The sequence below is a fragment of the Myotis myotis genome, unplaced genomic scaffold (genome assembly GCF_014108235.1).
Source record: "Myotis myotis isolate mMyoMyo1 unplaced genomic scaffold, mMyoMyo1.p scaffold_m19_p_9, whole genome shotgun sequence".
In the NCBI taxonomy this organism is placed as follows: domain Eukaryota; kingdom Metazoa; phylum Chordata; class Mammalia; order Chiroptera; family Vespertilionidae; genus Myotis; species Myotis myotis.
Window position 1 is genome coordinate 89,214,743 of NW_023416401.1, and position 17,920 is coordinate 89,232,662.

A 17,920-nucleotide genomic window follows, 5' to 3' on the forward strand; every position below is an offset into this window, starting at 1 on the left:
CTATTTACAAAATGAAAAGTTTTAAACACTTTCTACTTGAGGTTCAAGAATCACTAAAAACACAATCAGATTGAATAAGAAGTTGCACCTGTAAGCTCTTACTTTGAAGCTGTGAACTTCCTTAGATGCTAAAAAGTCCTACAACCTGTGATTACCTAAGAATTCATACTCATGCTTCCTCAAGCACTTTCCTCCTCAAATCTAAAAAGGCAATTAAGTGGATGGGAGGAAGGATATAAATCTAAATTAAAAAGAAAAAGACTTCTGCTGACTTATATTACTATAAAGATTTTTGTTTGCTCAATATTAATCATTAAAGTATAAAGAAATTCAATTTTAAATGGCTCAATTGCTTTATTTCAAACTAAATAAATTGCTTTTCTTGGAGTCTAACCACCCAGATTGGTTAATTTTAGTTAAAAATATTTCAAAATGCATCGCATCAGCCTACTCTTTTGTATGGTAGAAATAGATTAAAAACAAAACAAAACAAAAATTAAAAATCCAGAAACCAAAAGAAATCTGTCCCCTCTGATTTTGAAGAGCCGATTTATTTAGTAGTATGGTCGTTACAGTGACATTGGTCTCTCAGAGACCAACATAGTAGAATCGAATTTTAGAGTTTGTCCGATGCCTTCACCTCCCAGCCCAGAGCACTGCAAGAGATTAACGACAGCCTCAACCATCCCAACCAGTGACTAAAATATCCACAACAAGATCTGATTGGGGCCGCTCGTAACCTGGACAGTTCTGCCAGCTACCCAGCAGGGCTGGATGCAGAGTTTATTTAATCAGTTATCAGTTCAGGGTATTTTTCAATCACAGAGAAAGAGCCTTAGAGAATCTTTGCTGGCAATAAATTTATCTTTTATTCAGTTCCTTTATAATCCTTGCCATGTCACAAGCCCTGTCCCTAAGTCTCACCTCCAATAATCACATTTGCTTCCCTAATAAATGACTCATTTCTAATTACTTGGCTGGAAATTAGCTCTTTGCCTGCCCCTTATTTTGTCTGGTTATCAAAAAGGCCTAAAGGCCTCATGAGTCACTGACTCCTGTTTGTATGAATGATGCTTCCTAGTCCCTCATCACCTAACAACCCAGGTGCCCAGACTTCAAAACAGCAGGACAACAGCCCAGGGCAAAGGACCACAGGAGCTTTAAGTGGCTTTTAGCCCCGCTCTCCCTCTGCTCTGCTGCTCCCGGCATGCCCTGTGCTGAGAATTAAATAAAACCTACAGGTCAAGTGTCCTGGGGAAGGGAGTCTTCAAAGACATTTTCTGGGCTCCTTCTTGGCCCTGCTAAAATTATTATTAGCTTAAGTGCCGTGGTGAGAACTGGTCCCAGGGCATGAACTGAACCGTGTTTCAAAATTTCCTGTTCAAACTTAGTTCTCTATTCTCCAAAAACAGCTAAAATTAAGCAGTTAATGCTGCAACTAAGTTTTACTCTGCCAAGTGCTTCCAAGTTTCAAAGAGAGATAAAAACAAGACACTTACAATAATACTTCATCCATAAATATTTAATGACTAAATGAGTCACCTCGCAAACACCATCTAGCTGTTGTAATCATCACCCCGAGACTGCAGTTAGGAGCCTGGATTTTAATATTCAGCTCGGCCATTAGTTCGATAAGCTGGTGACTGAGCTGTGCCTCATTTCCTATGAGCAATACTCCCAGAATGTAAAGATTCATTCATCAGACAAGGTTTTAAGTGCACAAGAAAAACATAAATACTACAATTTAGTATTTTCCTTCTAATCGAGGACTTGAGTTATTATTTTCATTTAAGCTACTGGCCAAGCAGCACACTACCCAGAGAGACGGCGGCCTGCACCAAGCAGGACGCTCTGACACGGCCTCCATGATTCAAAGACAAGGGGCAGCCAGGGCGTTAATGACACAGTCTGTCAGCTAATGTCATGAAAAAGAGTACTTTCTATTTTGAGACACTGTCAAACTGTTTCCTGTATCTCTTTGGTCCCTGGATATTAAATCTGCTTCCCCTACTTGAGACACCCCGGTTCCCAGGGTCACGGCCCAGCAGCTGTGCAGACAGTTCCCATGAAGAAAAAGAACAAGTCCGACAGAAACCAACACAACAGCCGGAGGGGAGCATGTTTCAGTTTATTGGCAATGTCAATCCATCAACAAGACAGGCGTTACTTTCCCCATGAAGTGCGATCGTTTTCAATCTGCCATAACCTGTGCCCACACATCTTCACCTTGAAAATGTAGCAGTCAAGCTTTAGTCAGGGTCTAGGAGAAAAAAGAAAATGCAGACGTTGCCAGTCCTCTGTGTTTTCTTGAAACCCCAACACGAATGGGGAAATAACCTCCTTACAGTGAATTACGTAACGTAACGGTGGCTTCAGTGCCCTCGGCTGAGGAGGAGCCTTGGCTCTTGGCAGGGCCTTAGCTCAACAGGCACTTACTTCCCTAAGTAAAAGCAAAGCCTTGCCCAGCAATCAAGAAACTGCCTTTAAAAGACACTGAAACCCCCTGTGCTGAGGGGGTGGGGGCCCAATCCCCTGCAGGACATACAGAGAATGGCCAACGTTTTTTTTCCGGATCCGGACGCTGCTTCCTGACCCAAGGATATCACAAGGTCATGGGGGTGAGACCCGGGGTTTGGCTAGAGTCTAGGCTAGCCTACGCTGCAGAGCAGGGCTGTGACTCTGTAAGTTAGCTCACTGTTAAAGACAAAACAACCCCACATAAACCTGCTATCATCACTCAGAATTATGAGATCATACAGAGAGCCCCCAGAAAAAGGACTAAATTCAAAACACTGTATCTCTAGACTGCTAATAAAATATTTACTAATTCAAAATGAAAATGAGAAGCGCTTAGGGGAGACAGTTCCAATAAGTAAAATTGCTCATAACCACAAGCTGCCAAAGGATTAATATTTATCACATTTCCCTGCTACTGCGGGTCGGAAGCTTTTTGAAAAGCAAAACAAGAAAACGAAATCTGGGAAACATCTCTCTGGTAATTTACTTCACTTATCTTTGAAATAAGAATGTTCAAAAAAGTGGTTTTTAGAGCAAATCACTTTAGAAGTTCAGAGCACAAAGGTCTGACTGATCCGATGTACAGAACTGTCTTGTGCTGTGCAGAAGGGAACTTATCACTGCCATCATCTTTGGAGAAGTGCAGTGGCCAGACCCCCAGAGAGCACAGCACATTCGGCAAAGCAGGCTCACTGCAGGGCCTTGCAGATTCTCCTGCCTGATACATGGCAGGACCCTTGCACTTGCAGCCCTTCATTAGGCAGTGCTATGTGAGAACATTAGCAGGTGTGGGGGAAAGAAAAACACAAAGAACTATAATTTTTCAAGCTCCTGAACTCTTATGTAACGCCAACAGCAATTACAAAAATGGGCAGTTTATCCACCAGATTATTTGACTTTGTGCAAATGAAACAAGTTTAATTAAAATGAGATGGATCTCTACCTAAGCACGCCTAAATGAGCTGAAAATCAATGTGCCAATTGCTTCTGCTTGTCAGGGCCCCAGACGACATTCTTTGATTTGCCAAGGGACTTGTATAACCCGTATGCTTTACATTATTATCCCACCAACTCCTACATGGACTAATTGGCCAAAAATGGGACAAGTTCAAAAGTAAAATTACTTTTTTTTAAAGTACTCTCAAAATTTAAGATGCACCTCTTCTAACTCAATCAGAACTTACACATTATTCCTTCTTCACTTTCACAATTTTGACGCTGCTGCTGGAAGTCTTCTCGGCGCTTGCTTTGAATTCAGCCTTCAGTGCATCCCGCACTGCTTTGGCACAGATCTGGGAGTAGCGGATGTAGCTGGGAGAAAATGAGAGACGATCCAGAGTTAATTATCAAGGAACCAGCCAGATTGGTTGTGTAACTGGTTTTCTTTTTCTTCCTATATTTTTAACTTTGGTTTGAGGGTCCATTATTACAGAACTAGATTTAGAAATGACAATGCCAACAGGAATCCATACAAAGAAAAAGAAGACCAGGAAGAAATATACCAGAGTCTTCACTGGTGATAGGATGGGTGGGCTTTTGTTTTTGTACTTTATGTTGTTTTCCCCTCTTTAATACATATTAACTTAAAATAAAAGATGCACAGCTTGGCTGGCGTGGCTCGGTGGCTGAGCTTGGCCTATGAACCAGGAGGTCATGGTTCCATTCCTGGCCAGGGCACATGCCTGGGTTGTGGGCTCGATCCCCAGTGTGGAGCGTGCAAGAGACAGCTGATCAATGAGTATCTCTCATCACTGATGTTTCTATCTCCCTCTCCCTTAAATCAATAAAAATATATTAAAAAATAAAATATGCATATATATATATATATATATATATATTTTTTTTTTAAATCCCATAGCACAAGAAGCAGTCCAAAATGTTAATGGAGTCTATAACATGAGGGATTCCCTCCAATTTCTCTACTTGAAACTTTTTATATTATTCCGACAAGGTAAAGTATGTATAATTAAAAGAGAAAAAAACTATTTTGAATTAAAAGTTCTCCCTGTGATTAATTATTTAAAGGTTTTCCTGAGAATACTGGATCCTGTTTCACAATTCTGCCATTAAACATACTTCCCAATCAAGGTTTCCAAATTAAACTGCACCAGTCCTTTGAGAATATCATCAATTCTAGCAAAATGTCTAACAGCCTGCTTCCTGTTTGGTAGATGGACGCCCATCAACATCTTATTTTCAAGATGTCAGCTCACGTGTACACTTTTTGAAAACAGGAAGGGGGGTGAGGGGGGAGCGATGCTGTCTATTTTCTCATGTTTTCAGATTAGGGTTTTTTTTTTGGCCAAGAGGTAGGCGTTCCAATGCCTGCTTCCACTCTTACTAATTGGGTGACCTTCAGGCTGTTCAATCTTTCAGCTCGTTTATTCACCCAGAGAAACAATAGAATAAGACAGACGGGTAATTACACTCGCCCCACCTGTGGGTGGGCGGAGGCGAGACAAAGTGTGAAAAGCATGAGTCACCCCTTCCCGCACACAGTAGGTGCTTCACACGGAAAGTGTGGTGTCAGTCACAGGGACTGACATGGGGCTTAACGTGTTAATAAACGGTGCCCATTCCTGGGACTACCCTCCTCCCAGTTCTGCAGTCAGGCGGTCTGGGGCTGCTGGGGCGTCTCCCAGCCTCCACCCACGGGCGCCACTAGGAGGTGCTACTTTATCCGGACAGGTGAACAGGTGTGTCCCTCGGGCCAGAGGAACGAGGAGGAACCGGGCACCCAGCACCCAGAGGGGTCCTCCCCGGGACACTAGCTGCTATGTCCTCAAACGGGTTCCGCATGGAGCGTCCAGGAGCCACCGCCACCTGTGCGCAGGGCTCTCTGCAGGTAAGAGCAACGTAGTTAATGTACCATAAACATACAAAGTGTGCACCATCGTCAAGGGCCCCAATTGGATGCTGGAAGGCAAACCCAGAAACGACTGGCAGTGGCCACATCCAGAGGGCTGTCCCCCAATCTTCCAGCTCCCACGTTGTTTGTCACCTGCTACTTTGACAACCGATGTCGTGAGAAGGGCAAAGGACCTGCGCTGAGAGCCGCCGTCTCTGGGGGGCGTCGCGCCGGGGGCGGGGCTGCACCCCACGTAGGCGCGCAGGTGCTCGCGCGCGCGGCCCCCACGAGGCTGCGCCCGCTCCCAGCAGCAGCCGGCCGGCCCTAAGCCCCGGAATGCCGCCATCTTGGGCGCGCTCGCCTCCCGACCCCCAGGCGCCCGCGTGACCTCTGACCCGGCCGCCCCGAGCTCCCCTCCCGAGGCCCGGGCCCACCTGAGTCCAGCCTGTCGCCAGTAGGCCACCATGATGCCGCGAAAGGGGGGGACGGTCGGACCGAATCGTGAGGACGCCTCAATGTCGGCTCCGCGCGCGACCCAGCGGCCGGAAGGTCAGGCCTGAGAAGCGGAAGGGGCGGGGCCCCGGCCTGCCAATCCAGCCGCTCGGCCCCGCCCGGCATTTTCGAAGAGCCTCCGCTGTCCCGCCGTAGATCCCGGCACCGAGAGCCAATGGGAGCGTGCGGCACGGGCCACGAATGCCAATCGCCTGGCAGGCTGGCCGGCTACGCCTCGTGATTGGCTCGGCGAGTGATGAGCTTGTGCCCCGCGGGCTTCCGTAGTTCCCGGCTTTGGCAAGCGGAGCTGGAGGGAACGCTCGGCCGCGTGGTTTGGGGACGGGAGATGCGAAGCGGTGGCGGGTGGGGGGTGCACCCCACGGGGGCCGGGGGGAACCCTCGAATTTCAGGAACAAGTGACCAGCCGTACATCTCCCTGAGTCTTAGGGAAACCTGTGCTGTCTGCAAAAGGGGGGAGATCCCCAGACACGTGGAAAACCCATCTCAGCAGAGCTGGGATACAGCCCTGACAAGTGTATTCTTAGGAGGAAAAAAAATTTACTCTGCTATTTACATTTAAGAAATTATAACCAGGCCGGCCGGTGTGACTCAATGATTGAGCACAGACCTATGAGCCGGGATCACAGTTTAAACTGTCAGGGCACATGCAGGGGTTGTGGGGGCCTGCAGGAGGTAGCTGATCAATGCTTCTCATCATTGATGTTTCTATCTCTTCCTCTCCCTTCATCTGAAATCAGTAAAAATATAAAAAGAATTATAATCAGGAAAAACCATAAAGTTTTTATTAAGAAAGGTTCTTAGTGTAAAATCCACTTTTAATATTAAATAGGATAAGATGCTCCTAATCCAAGAGTCTATTTGATGAACACTTCCAGTGTAGTCCTCTCAAATGTATTTGCTTGCTGTGCATCTCTATCTTTACAGGTAAAAGCCATAAACTACCAGCTATTTAAATGAAAGGAGTAATTACACAGGAAAATAAAAATTTAGAGAATTTTATCATTAGCTCTCACTAAAACAAAATCGAACAGACTAAAACTTAAGAAACCTTTTTTATCAGTGCATTCATTACACCTTTTTCAGAACAAGTATAATTTACAGAAAGGCAACTTTAAAATATATATATTTATATATATATTGATTTTAGAGAGGAAGGGAGAGAAACATCAGTGATGAAAGAGAATCCTTGACCAGCTGTCTCCTGCATGCCCTCACTGGGGATCAATTCGGCAACCCAGGCATATGCCCCCAACTGGAATCAAACCTGGGACTATTCACTCCACAGGCTGACACTTATCCACTGAGCCAAACCAGCTAGGGCATAGAAGGCAACTATTAATAAAAAATCAGTACTTAGCAATGTTTTGTTTAGCTGAAATGTTATTTCAATTGTAAAAACTATCTCTGGTTACAAAAATAATCAAAAACCTTATTGAATTTCACTTGTTTTTACAAATGCCCCAAGAAGTCTTAAGCTAAACAATAATTTAAGTAGAAAACACTAATTTTTAAATAGTTTGGTATACTATTTCTGTGGTTTATGTACATATATTACCTGGTTTCTTTTATAGGAAACCTGACTAGAAGTTGATCACATTAAGCATTGTTAAATGCAAGAGCTAATCACCTTTTAACAAAAATACTCTATAAGCAACAGTTTCAAGTATCAAAGATATTTTTTAATGGTTGATAATTAACTGCTACAAAATATGAGACAAAATACATTTACTGGATTGTTTTTCTGAGTGCAGTGGCCCTTTGGCTCCCAAAATGAGGATTCCCCATAAATAAAAATCACAAAGCAATTCATGTAGTGGTTATCTTAGGCCAATGCCTTTCTCCCCCTTTCTACCTCTACCCCTTCAGTGGCACCATATTATTAAAAACAGTAGGTACCTGGGATTTGTACCCCAGATAAGACATCATTTAGGCAATTTCAAGTGATGTACAGCTCCTCATGTAAAAAAGATGTTCTGTGGTCACAATTACTTCAAAAAGTAATTATATTCAAATAACCTGGCAGATCATATTTTAGCAATTACAGAACCATAATTCTGACACATGGCAATTTACAAGTCAGACAAATGTGAAATGCTAAAAGATGTGAACAGCTGCTCTTCTGTTTAAGTTCAGAGTGCTGGAAAATTTCGGTAATGACTTTATTTTTTCAGTTCACATGACCAGCCCACAATACGGCACATAGGTCATAAAGTACAAATCCATGGAAGGTAGTATCTTCACTAAGTTACAGAACTTCGGCAAATCAATACAGTACTCTTTCATAGAGTAAAGATGCAGTTATATATTACTTGAGTGATAATTTTAACTCCAAAAAATTTCATTTACGTACCAAATTAAAACACTGTGGTTTTTAATGGTGGTTTATAGCAAGCAGAGCAAGTTATTTTATACAAATTTATATCTTTTAAAACTGTACAGTTTCTCCTTTGAAAGTGAATTCCCTCTTGAAGTTTCCCACAGCAGAACAATTGTGTCTATTGGAGGTGGCTCTGCTTTGTCCTGGGGTTGGTCCAAAGCCAGGTAGAGTTCCAATGCATGAAAAGCTTTAAAATTCAACCTGAAGGAGACAATAGGCTAACACCAATTTCCAAGTACCTTTCAAAAATTGTTAAATTCTCACATAACTATGGAATCTTCAAAACCAGAGTCATTTCAAACTACACTAGTAATTTCAGATGCTCCGTTATTTAGAAACACCATACCTCCTTGTTTTGATCAAGTTACATACCCTTTCTTTGGCTTACTAAAAAAAAAAATTCTACCTAAAATATAATTTTTTAATGTATTTTTTAAATAACAATAAATATAATGCCAGCCAGTAGAGATCTGGGGGACTGGGTGTTGTATACCAACTTTCATCATTTCTCTACAAATGCTGCTGCCGCCATTGGCGTCCTTATGCTTCCTCCTGCTGAAGCCGTCAATTCTTCAATCTCAGCATTTAATTTATGTATTACCCATTCCATTGCTTCTCGGCCCTTAAAAAAATCCAATACATTTACTGTTACTGAGTGAGACCAAAGGCATCTATCAAATAAATGGAACACAAGGAAGTAGCAGGGGGCATTACAAGTCTAACTAAACCTCACCAGGACAGATCATTTGCTGCTTCTTCCTGATGTTATTTACCAAATAACAAATGCCTTGAGCAACTGACTTGCTCCATAAACTGATTTTTATTTTGTATGCAAAAGATGTTCTCCAAAGAATCTATAATCAAGTGACAGTGACGTTTCATTTATTTCATGATTAGAGTAGTGACCTTTTTGGGGGTGAAGCCAAACCCCCTTTTTCTTCTTATGTATTTGAAACCAGGATCCTATGTAAGTGCTAAACCAAAGATTTAAACCAAAATCCTGAGAGATCTGGTCCCTGGCTTCCTCAATCATTCTCTCCTGGCACACTATGCTCTGTGCAGTTCCGTAAGGAGAAACAGCAGCAGCACTTCATTTTTCCTGCCTCAGGGCCTTGCACACTCAGCTCCTGTCTGAGTGTGCAGAGGACCTGCACATCCCTCACAACCATGGCACCCCTCATGCAGCTGTCACCATCACCCACCGAATACACATTAAACACTCTTATACCTTCCTGCACTTTTCCTTTTCTAACGATACACTGCAATGAACATTGCCTTTCTTAGTTCTACAAGGCAGGGAACACATTTTTTTATTTCCAGATGTATCCCCAGTCTAGCCTCGTACTCTGGAACAGAGCGGTGTCTGTCTATGAATATCTTCTGACTACTGAATGATTACATTAAGTGTTATAGAACAGTGCACTAAGCATCCTTTTCTCTAAACTTAGTTTAAATCATGTGTTCTCAATGGGGCAAAAATTAGCTGGGTTGGTGGAAAAAATCTACCTTTTTATGTATAAAGCATTATCTATCAACTACACAGGGTAGGGTGATCAGAAAAAGATGTCTAAAATGGATCTGGGACGGGGGAATTGATAATGAAAAAAGGTTGAGAATTGGTGCTTTAAACGACATGGTGCCACGTAATCAAGTATTTCCCACATGCTGGGCCCTGGGCCACACACTTTCCATGTTATCTCTAACTCTTCATGCCTACCCCTGTGAGATGGACAGTTAACCTCCACTTCATAGATGGTAAACTAAGGCATAGAAAGGTTAACTTAACTGAGCAAGGCTGCTAAGAGTTAGAGATTGGGCCTGGACACCCAGCTGTGCTGGGCCCCAGAGTCTATGCAAGTACAGCTCGCATGGATTCTCATTGTATCATGGCTGAAAATTGGCTTGTGAGGACAAACACATGCTCACTGCTAAGCTCTTCCAAAACAAAACCCAGGAATAACAGTAACCAGGGGGCAGCCTCACGTACTTTACTAGCATTTGAAGATATTGTGCTCGCCATCAGCCCTTCCAGGTAACTACTGAGGCTCACTCCTTTCACAGTGATGATGGCCTCTTGAGTCAAAACAGTTCTGGAACAAAACAAATTCACACAGTTTCAGAATGATCTAACTTTCATTTTTAAAAATAATATTTGGTAAAAGAATTAAAACACCTGTAAAATAAGTTTGTTAAACCATTTTGTTACTTACCTTTCTGGGTCCTGAGGATGTGGTTTATATATAAGTCTCTCATCTACTGAAACCATATTTGTAAATGAAATCTATAGAAATTAAAAAAAAAAAAAAAATTCAGTTCATGTGGGAAACCAGGATTAAAAACATTTCCGAAATTAAGTCACAAACCCAAATTTTGTATACAGAACAAGAACAAATAAACCACTTTGATATTACTGTGCAGACAAAATTTAAATTTCATTCATTCTTACTTTTTATTAAAAATAGTAAATTTGCCGAAACCGGTTTGGCTCAGTGGATAGAGCGTCGGCTTGCGGACTGAAAGGTCCCAGGTTCAATTCCGGTCAAGGGCATGTACCTGGGTTGCGGGCACATCCCCCAGTGGGAGATGTGCAGGAGGCAGCTGATCGATGTTCCTCTCTCATCGATGTTTCTAACTCTCTCTCTCCCTTCCTCTCTGTGAAAAATCAATAAAATATATTAAAAAAAAAAAAAGTAAATTTGACAAAAGCATTATAAGAGTACTAACACACAGAATCCCAAGTCATTTTACTGAGTGCTAGCCGCTAGAAATGCTAAGTAGGCTCATTGAGTGGTGAGGCTAAGCTGCAAAAAGGCAAAGGCAGCAGAGCATGTGAGTGCTGACTGCTTCAGCGCCCACACAGAGCTAGATTCATCTCTTCAACACTAGGAGTGACAGAACCTTAGGCCAAATAGTTTAAAATAAGACAAAAGGAAGCCAAAACTTACATTAGTGGATTTAAGTTCCATTGTTTTCTCTACAGGATCAACTACAGAATGTTCTTGCACATATGTTTTGGTTCTTGCCGCACCAATCAGCTAAATAAAACATCCACAATTAGTAATCAGAGGAGGAAGGATTTCTTAACAAGTGTATCAATATTTTATTTGAAAGTAAAATGTGTTAATGTCTTGAACCAAAAATCTGTTTTGTAAAAAACAAAACAAATCCATGAGGCATCAGACAAAGGTCAGAAAGGAGGCCCATCTGAGATACCAGGAATTCACACCCCATGGATAAGATGAGACGCCACCCAACACCCTCCCCAGAGGCAATGAGCAAGCAGCCCACTGAGCCACTGCAGTGATGACGGATGCTGGACCTGCCAATGACCAAGGAGCAGGGGCTGAAACTGGGACTCAGAGGGTCTGGGAAACATGGCATCTGGAACAAGGAGCGCTCAGAGCACCAGTCAGCACTTCCCTAGAGCCATCCAAAGGAGACTCTCCAGGCAGGAAACAGTCATGTCATGAAGGAGGACATCACACCCAGTGAGTGTCACTCCCTGTGCCCCAAGCCAATCACCCAATCTACTCATTTCTGGGCCCCCATTACCTAATGCAGTGGTTTGTACAAAGGAAGCAATCAGTGCTTTCCTGTTGCAAACGGTGTACTTTTGTTTACCTTCTAGAAAGGGAACTTCTACTAAAAACTGCACCCACTTATCATACCAGAGTTTCCCACACTATAAACTGGCATTCCAGTTTCTTACTGGTTAAATTGAGTCACTAAAGCCTGCTTGCTTGAAACTGAATAGAACTCTGTTTTGGAATGTATGGAGAGGAGGCCCAGATCTTGGAACAATGTGGCAACAGCAAGGCCAAGAAAATGCTGTTCTCTTCATGTGCACGAACCACCACTGACCACACAACTGTCAGCTAACAATCCCCACCAAACCATTACTTCCAAATCTTACTGTTGGTCTCAAGTTGCTGGCAAAAACAGGAAAAGTAGGATATTCCTCATTTTAAACTACAGAGCATTAGCTGGCTTCCTTCAGAAAGTTTTATCAGGTGCCTTCATGAAGACTGTAATAATATTTCCAATTCATTATACACTCATAAGTCAAGTTTATTATAATACAATTTGAACTGATGAAAAAATGACATTCAGAATCTGCTCCCACAGCCTATTTGAAATTATAATGTGGTTTGGAAAACTTCTCCCCAGCAGTCACATTTCTGCAGGAATAAAGACACACTTACAGATTTCACAATGGAAGGTAGGCCCCACTCTGTGCTGAGCAGTCTATGGCTGTGCAACTTTCCAGAAGGATCTACATGTCTGTCCAATACATCGACTCCAACCACGCTTGGGTTCATAGGGTTTGGATATTTCTGCATTGCGGCTGTTGTAACAGTTTCCCATGGGTGGCTGCAACATAAAGCACAATCAAACATTTAAAAATATACCTTTAAATTAAGCATTTTATAACCCATCGAATTATTCTTTGCAATTGAAGTTTAATATACCTAGGGAAAATTTTCTCAAAAGATGAGTTTAGGGGCTCAATCTAAATTTTAAAAATATACATTTTAGTCTTTTTTCAGCACAGGTTATATGGTACAATTGATTTCTATAAAGATTAAAATAGCCTACGGAACATCACAGTACAGGTTCTTAAATAATCTTTTCTATTTACCCATGTCTACTTTCACATGTAAATTTTGTTTCTAGGAACCAAATTCATAAAAATTATATTCTACAGAATCAAGCAACAAAAATTATTCCATTTATCTTTTTTGTCTGACCCCAAGTATACAAAGCTACAAAGTAACAAGAGTAAAGACCTTATTTGCTCTGTAAATTCTTACAGTGATTACAAAGATTAAAAACATTACTGATTTAAAAATGTATTTTTCTCTACATTAAGGTAATAAACAACAGTGACCCCCTCCAGTCAATCTTGATCCATTGCTTTGCTCCCAAGAGTGGTTCTGGTTGGCTTTGAAAAGATAATAAAATGTTTTTAAGATGCTGCTAATATGCTATTTCTTAATAAAATAAGATTTGCTTATCTTCTAGGATTGAAACGGAACCTGCAGCATCTTCATCTCTTGAGAAAGCACATGTGCCTGGTGATTCAAACGTGATGTACATTCGTTCACTCTACAACTTATGTGAATAGGAGGCTGTACAAAAGACATCCTTTTCAAAGGAGCCCTCATTAACTACACTGAATATGAAAGGTGACTTAACTTTCAGAGAGCCAAGTCTGACAACTACTTCACATCGACAGAAGGAAAATCTCAAAACCCTGGACAACCAGTGACATTATTTGTAACTAGAGGCCTGGTGCATGAAAATTTGTGCACTTGTTGGGGGGGCGGGGGGGGGGGAGGGTCCCCTCAGTCTGGCCTGGGCCCTCTCACAGTCCGGGAGCCCTTGGGGGATGTCCCACTGGCGGGGAGCGGGCCTAAACCACAGTCTGGCCTCCCTCTGTGGGAGGTGATGGGTGGGCCAATCGGGGGAATGGTGCTGCCTGGTGCAAGCCTGGCCCCGCACCCCACTGCCTGGTCACCACTGTCCCCCGATCACCATCCCCTCCCTCTGCCCACTGGCATCTGCCTTGGCTGGCCTGGCGCTGCCCGCTTGCCGGCCCCAACCCCCCGCCAACCGGTCATTCTGCCATTTGGTCGATTTGCATATTAGGCTTTCATTATATAGGATGTTTTATTTTATTTTTTTAAATATATTTTATTGATTTTTTACAGAGAGGAAGGGAAAGGGATAGAGAGTTAGAAACATCGATGAGAGAAAAACATTGATCAGCTGTCTCCTGCACACCCCCTATTGGGGATGTGCCCACAACCAAGGTACATGCCCTTGACCGGAATCGAACCTGGGGCCCTTCAGTTCGCAGGCTGATGCTCTATCCATTGAGCCAAACCGGATAGGGCTATATAAGATGTTTTAATTTTTGCTACCATATTAAATAAATGAATCTCATTCTATCTTTAATATCAGGCCTTACTCCGCAATCAATGCAGTTATGTAAGTGGAGATATTTTATTAATCTAAATAGCCCTCAAAAATAGGAGTGATACAGGACAAGCAACTATCTAAAATGAACACTGGACAAACCCTTTCCCTGACTCCATCTAGCCCCATACCATGGTCAGCTAGCTTCCTTGCACTTAACTCTTTACCTCATCCCTCCCAAAAAAATGAATAATTGCATGGCTTCGGGGTGGTTATACAATATTTGTAATTTAGGCCTTCTCTCCTCTCTGAGCCAACTGGAAAACACCCACATTGACTTGCTTGAACTAAGACTGCTTTATGAAATAGAACTAGCTCAAACACTACAAAGGAGGCCTATTATGATGCAGTCTTCCTGCAATTAATTTTAACTGTCTCAGTGTAATTATGTGAGAAGACCTCACACTGGAAGATACTCATAGCACCAAAGGGCAGTCCGGAGAACCTGTGGTGGCTTACTGACCTGTCCAATTTCTTCACCTATAAAATGAGGTGGGAGACACTGCAACTCCACTGAAGCAACAACAAATTCTGCCAATCCCAAGAACAGTGCCTGGTAGGTGCAGTGTGGGCATTCACAGCTGCTGAAGGAGCCAATGAATGACTTCACAACTGGATACCAACTACATGCTAGGCCTCAGAAGGAAGTGTGGGAAACCAAAGATGGGTATGACACAGAATAAGGCCTTAGACCAGTGGTTCTCAACCTTCTGGCCCTTTAAACACAGTTCCTCATGTTGTGACCCAACCAAAAAATTACGTTCGTTGCTACTTCATAACTGTAATGTTGCTACTGTTATGAATCATAATTTAAATATCTGATATGCAGGATGGTCTTAGGCGACTCCTGTGAAAGGGTTGTTCAACCGCCAAAGGGGTCGAGACCCGTGACCCACAGGTTGAGAACCGCTGCCTTAGACATTGTTATTAGATTGGATCATCCTGAAGTTAGATACGTAGGGAAGTGGTCTAAGATTACTGGGAGACAATGACTTTAATTTCAGGTATGCTGAGTTTGAAGAGCCCATGGGACAGGTGAGTAGAGATGTCTGGTAGGACAGGAAAGTAAGGATGAGAAGTTCAAGACTGGTGGGACCCAAGGTACGGATTGTGGTGCCCTAAGTGTGTACAAATCAGCTAGGACCACGATGGAAAAGCCCTGAGTATCTGGATAGAGTCAGGATCAGGACTTCTTCTCCCAGGACATGTACAGCTTTTACGTGAACATGTCTGTCTTCTGGGAGGAGGGCCCCAGAGATTTCCTCAAATCCCAGAGAAGTCTGTGGCAAAAAGAGAAAAATAAAGATTAAGAATCACTGATAAAATGCTAGACAAGAAGGCCGACAACAGAATCTCACTCAATACTGACACCGAAAGGGAACGTTGGAAACATTAAAGAAAAAAGGGCTGCCGTAACCGGTTTGGCTTGGTGGATAGAGTCAGCCTGCGGACTGAAGGGTCCTGGGTTCGATTCCGGTCAAGGGCATGTCCCTTGGTTGTGGGCACATCCCCAGTGGGGAGTGTGCAGGAGGCAGCTGATCGATGTTTCTCTCTCATCGATGTTTCTAACTATCTATCTCTCTCCCTTCCTCTCTGTAAAAAATCAATAAAATATATTTTTAAAAAAAAGAAAAAAAGAAAAAAGGGCAGAGAGCGGCTGGGGACAAGCCAGGGAACAGGGTGTTAGGGGAGACAGAGAAGAACGTCCTAAGGAGGCGCAGTCCCAGCAATGGACGCCCTGAAGCCCGGCAGAGGATCACCCCCGGAGCCGAGGGCCGACGGAGCAGTGAAGGTTGTGTCCCGGCGGGGGAAGATCAGAAAGACTAGGACCACAGGGTCTCTGCCCCCGGAACCCTAACCAACCAGGAAGAAAATAAATCTTCTTGCGACTCCAACACCCCACGCTTCCAGGGCCCAGCGGGCTCCGAGCAGGTCATAAGTTTACAACTTCTCTTTTGTTTGTTTTATTTTAGTATATGTGCTGCCGAAGCGAGCACTACAACTTCTTTTAAAACTGCCCTCGGGAACACTGTTCATCAGACAGTGAAACTAAAGCACACTGCAAAGCTATGAGAGCTAAAACAACGTGGCTCCTCGGCAGGATCGCGGCAGGCAGCTCGGGCCGAGGCCCTTCCGGCGACGGCAGACCCGCTGACTACACGCGTGGCGTGCGGTTCTTTCGTGCGTGGAGTCCGACACCCAGAAGGAGGTTTAGTTCCCAACACCTGCGGCCCCAGGCCATTCCCTCCGGCCCTGACCATTTCGGCAACCCAGGCCGTCCCCGAGGGCGGCCCCCGAGGCCCCGCCCACCCTCGCCCTCGGCGTCCCCGGCGGAGGGGGCCGAGGTCACCGGGCGCGCAGGAGGCGGCGCGGCACCCGGACTCCGACCCCGCAGCTCCTCCCGGCCTCGAGCTGCCGGAAGTGTCGCTCCAGGTCGCCGGCGCTCGTCCAGTCGCATTCCGACGTGAGACTCCACCCCGGCGGTGGCGGGGCCGCCCGGGGCTCTCGGCCCAGCCCACACGCCCTCGGGGTCCCCGGGCCGCGTCCCGGCTTTGGAAGCCGGGGGTCCAAGTGGGGGGCCGCTCGCCCGAGTGTCGTCCAGGAACTCGTGTTGGGCGACGCTCCCGCCACCCGGGGGCCGGCCGCAGGTGCCCCGCCTCTGGCCCCCTCCCGGCGGGGCGGCGGCGGGGCCGGGACGTCCTAGGGGCCATTCCCGGGAGCAGGGCCGCGCGGGCGCCCCCAGAACCCCGTGGGGCTCAGGGCCAGCTCCCCAACTCGGCCCGACGCCGGGAAGCTTCCTGCGGGGCGCCTCGACCTCGCCGCCACTTCGGGCCCAACCTGCCCCCCTCCCCCTCCCCCCACACACTCCACAGCGGCCCCGCGCCCCCCACCGGCCCGTCCCACGCCCCGAACTTACTCAAAGACGTGCTCCGAAGTCCAAATCTTCATGGTGCCGGCGGCCCGCGCGGCGTCCCGGCGGCGCAAAGAGGCAAAGAGGCCGCACCGGCCCCCGCCCTGCCCCCTCGCCTCCGCTGGTCGCGCAGCGCGCACGCGCCGTCGGGCCCGACGCCGGGACGTCCCGACGCGGAGCCCCCGCCCTATCCCGGCCCGGGCTGGGCCCCGGCCTCCCGCGCGGCGCCACCAAGCCCCGCCCCTTAGCGCCGGGCGCCGCGTCGGCGCAGTTCCGGGCAGCGCCGGGAGCCGCCGCGAGGCCGTGGTGCTGCGCAGGCGCGGCCGGTGGCCCGCCCCCTCGAGGGCGTCGGGGCAGGCTGACCTCTGGGCAGCCTTGGGCCCGGCCCAGCGGGTTCCCGGGCGCCCCGCCCACCATCACCTGGCGTCGCGAGGCCTGTGGGCAGCTGCCCAGCGAATGGCGCGGACAGGCCTGTCGCCTTGACTTAAGCAAATGTTCTTGGCGCCATTAGACGATTCCTCCCACCGCCGTCTCGGCCATGCTATTGGGGCTCCAGACGCATCCGGGCAGCCTACCAGTCACCTCTGCTTCCACCTGCCCTCCCAGGGGTTAGACCTTGGAGGGAAAGAAGACAAGTAGACAACGAGAAACTAACGTCAGACAGTACGGTTAATGTCTGCATGAAGGTTCAGTTAGGAGGCATGGGTGCTCCGTGGAACAGGACGGAGGGCCTGGGTTCATAGGGCCCTTGTGCAGAAGTCACCCTACAGGGAGG

At 45.7% G+C, this 17,920-nt stretch overlaps 2 protein-coding genes across 2 annotated transcripts; both read right to left on the reverse strand.

Annotated features, from left to right (window-relative positions):
* Nucleotides 1–2,109: 2,109 nt before the first annotated feature.
* On the reverse strand, nt 2,110–5,958 carry ATP5F1E (ATP synthase F1 subunit epsilon). The gene is made up of 3 exons (XM_036322118.1): nt 5,800–5,958; nt 3,702–3,828; nt 2,110–2,260 (listed from the first exon to the last, which is right to left on the reverse strand). Exons 1-2 carry the CDS (start codon nt 5,829–5,831, stop codon nt 3,705–3,707), a joined length of 156 nt encoding a protein of 51 aa, XP_036178011.1. The 5' UTR covers nt 5,832–5,958; the 3' UTR covers nt 2,110–2,260; nt 3,702–3,704.
* Nucleotides 5,959–8,728: 2,770 nt separating this feature from the next.
* Nucleotides 8,729–17,315, reverse strand: PRELID3B (PRELI domain containing 3B). The gene is made up of 6 exons (XM_036323068.1): nt 17,152–17,315; nt 12,458–12,626; nt 11,201–11,290; nt 10,466–10,536; nt 10,243–10,345; nt 8,729–8,877 (listed from the first exon to the last, which is right to left on the reverse strand). The coding sequence occupies exons 1-6, from the start codon at nt 17,181–17,183 to the stop codon at nt 8,758–8,760; spliced, it is 585 nt and encodes a 194-aa protein (XP_036178961.1). The 5' UTR covers nt 17,184–17,315; the 3' UTR covers nt 8,729–8,757.
* Between the last annotated feature and the right edge of the window lie 605 nt (nt 17,316–17,920).

Excerpts from the sequence above, each read along its gene's own strand:
- ATP5F1E (XM_036322118.1), bottom strand. The coding sequence starts at position 5,831 with ATGGTGGCCTACTGGCGACAGGCTGGACTCAG. Across the intron at positions 3,829-5,799 it reads TGGCGACAGGCTGGACTCAG|CTACATCCGCTACTCCCAGA; the intron begins GTGGGCCCGGGC and ends ATTTTCTCCCAG.
- PRELID3B (XM_036323068.1), bottom strand. The coding sequence starts at position 17,183 with ATGAAGATTTGGACTTCGGAGCACGTCTTTGA. Across the intron at positions 12,627-17,151 it reads ACTTCGGAGCACGTCTTTGA|CCACCCATGGGAAACTGTTA; the intron begins GTAAGTTCGGGG and ends TTTATGTTGCAG. Across the intron at positions 8,878-10,242 it reads TATCTTCAAATGCTAGTAAA|GGCCGAGAAGCAATGGAATG; the intron begins GTACGTGAGGCT and ends GATTTTTTTAAG.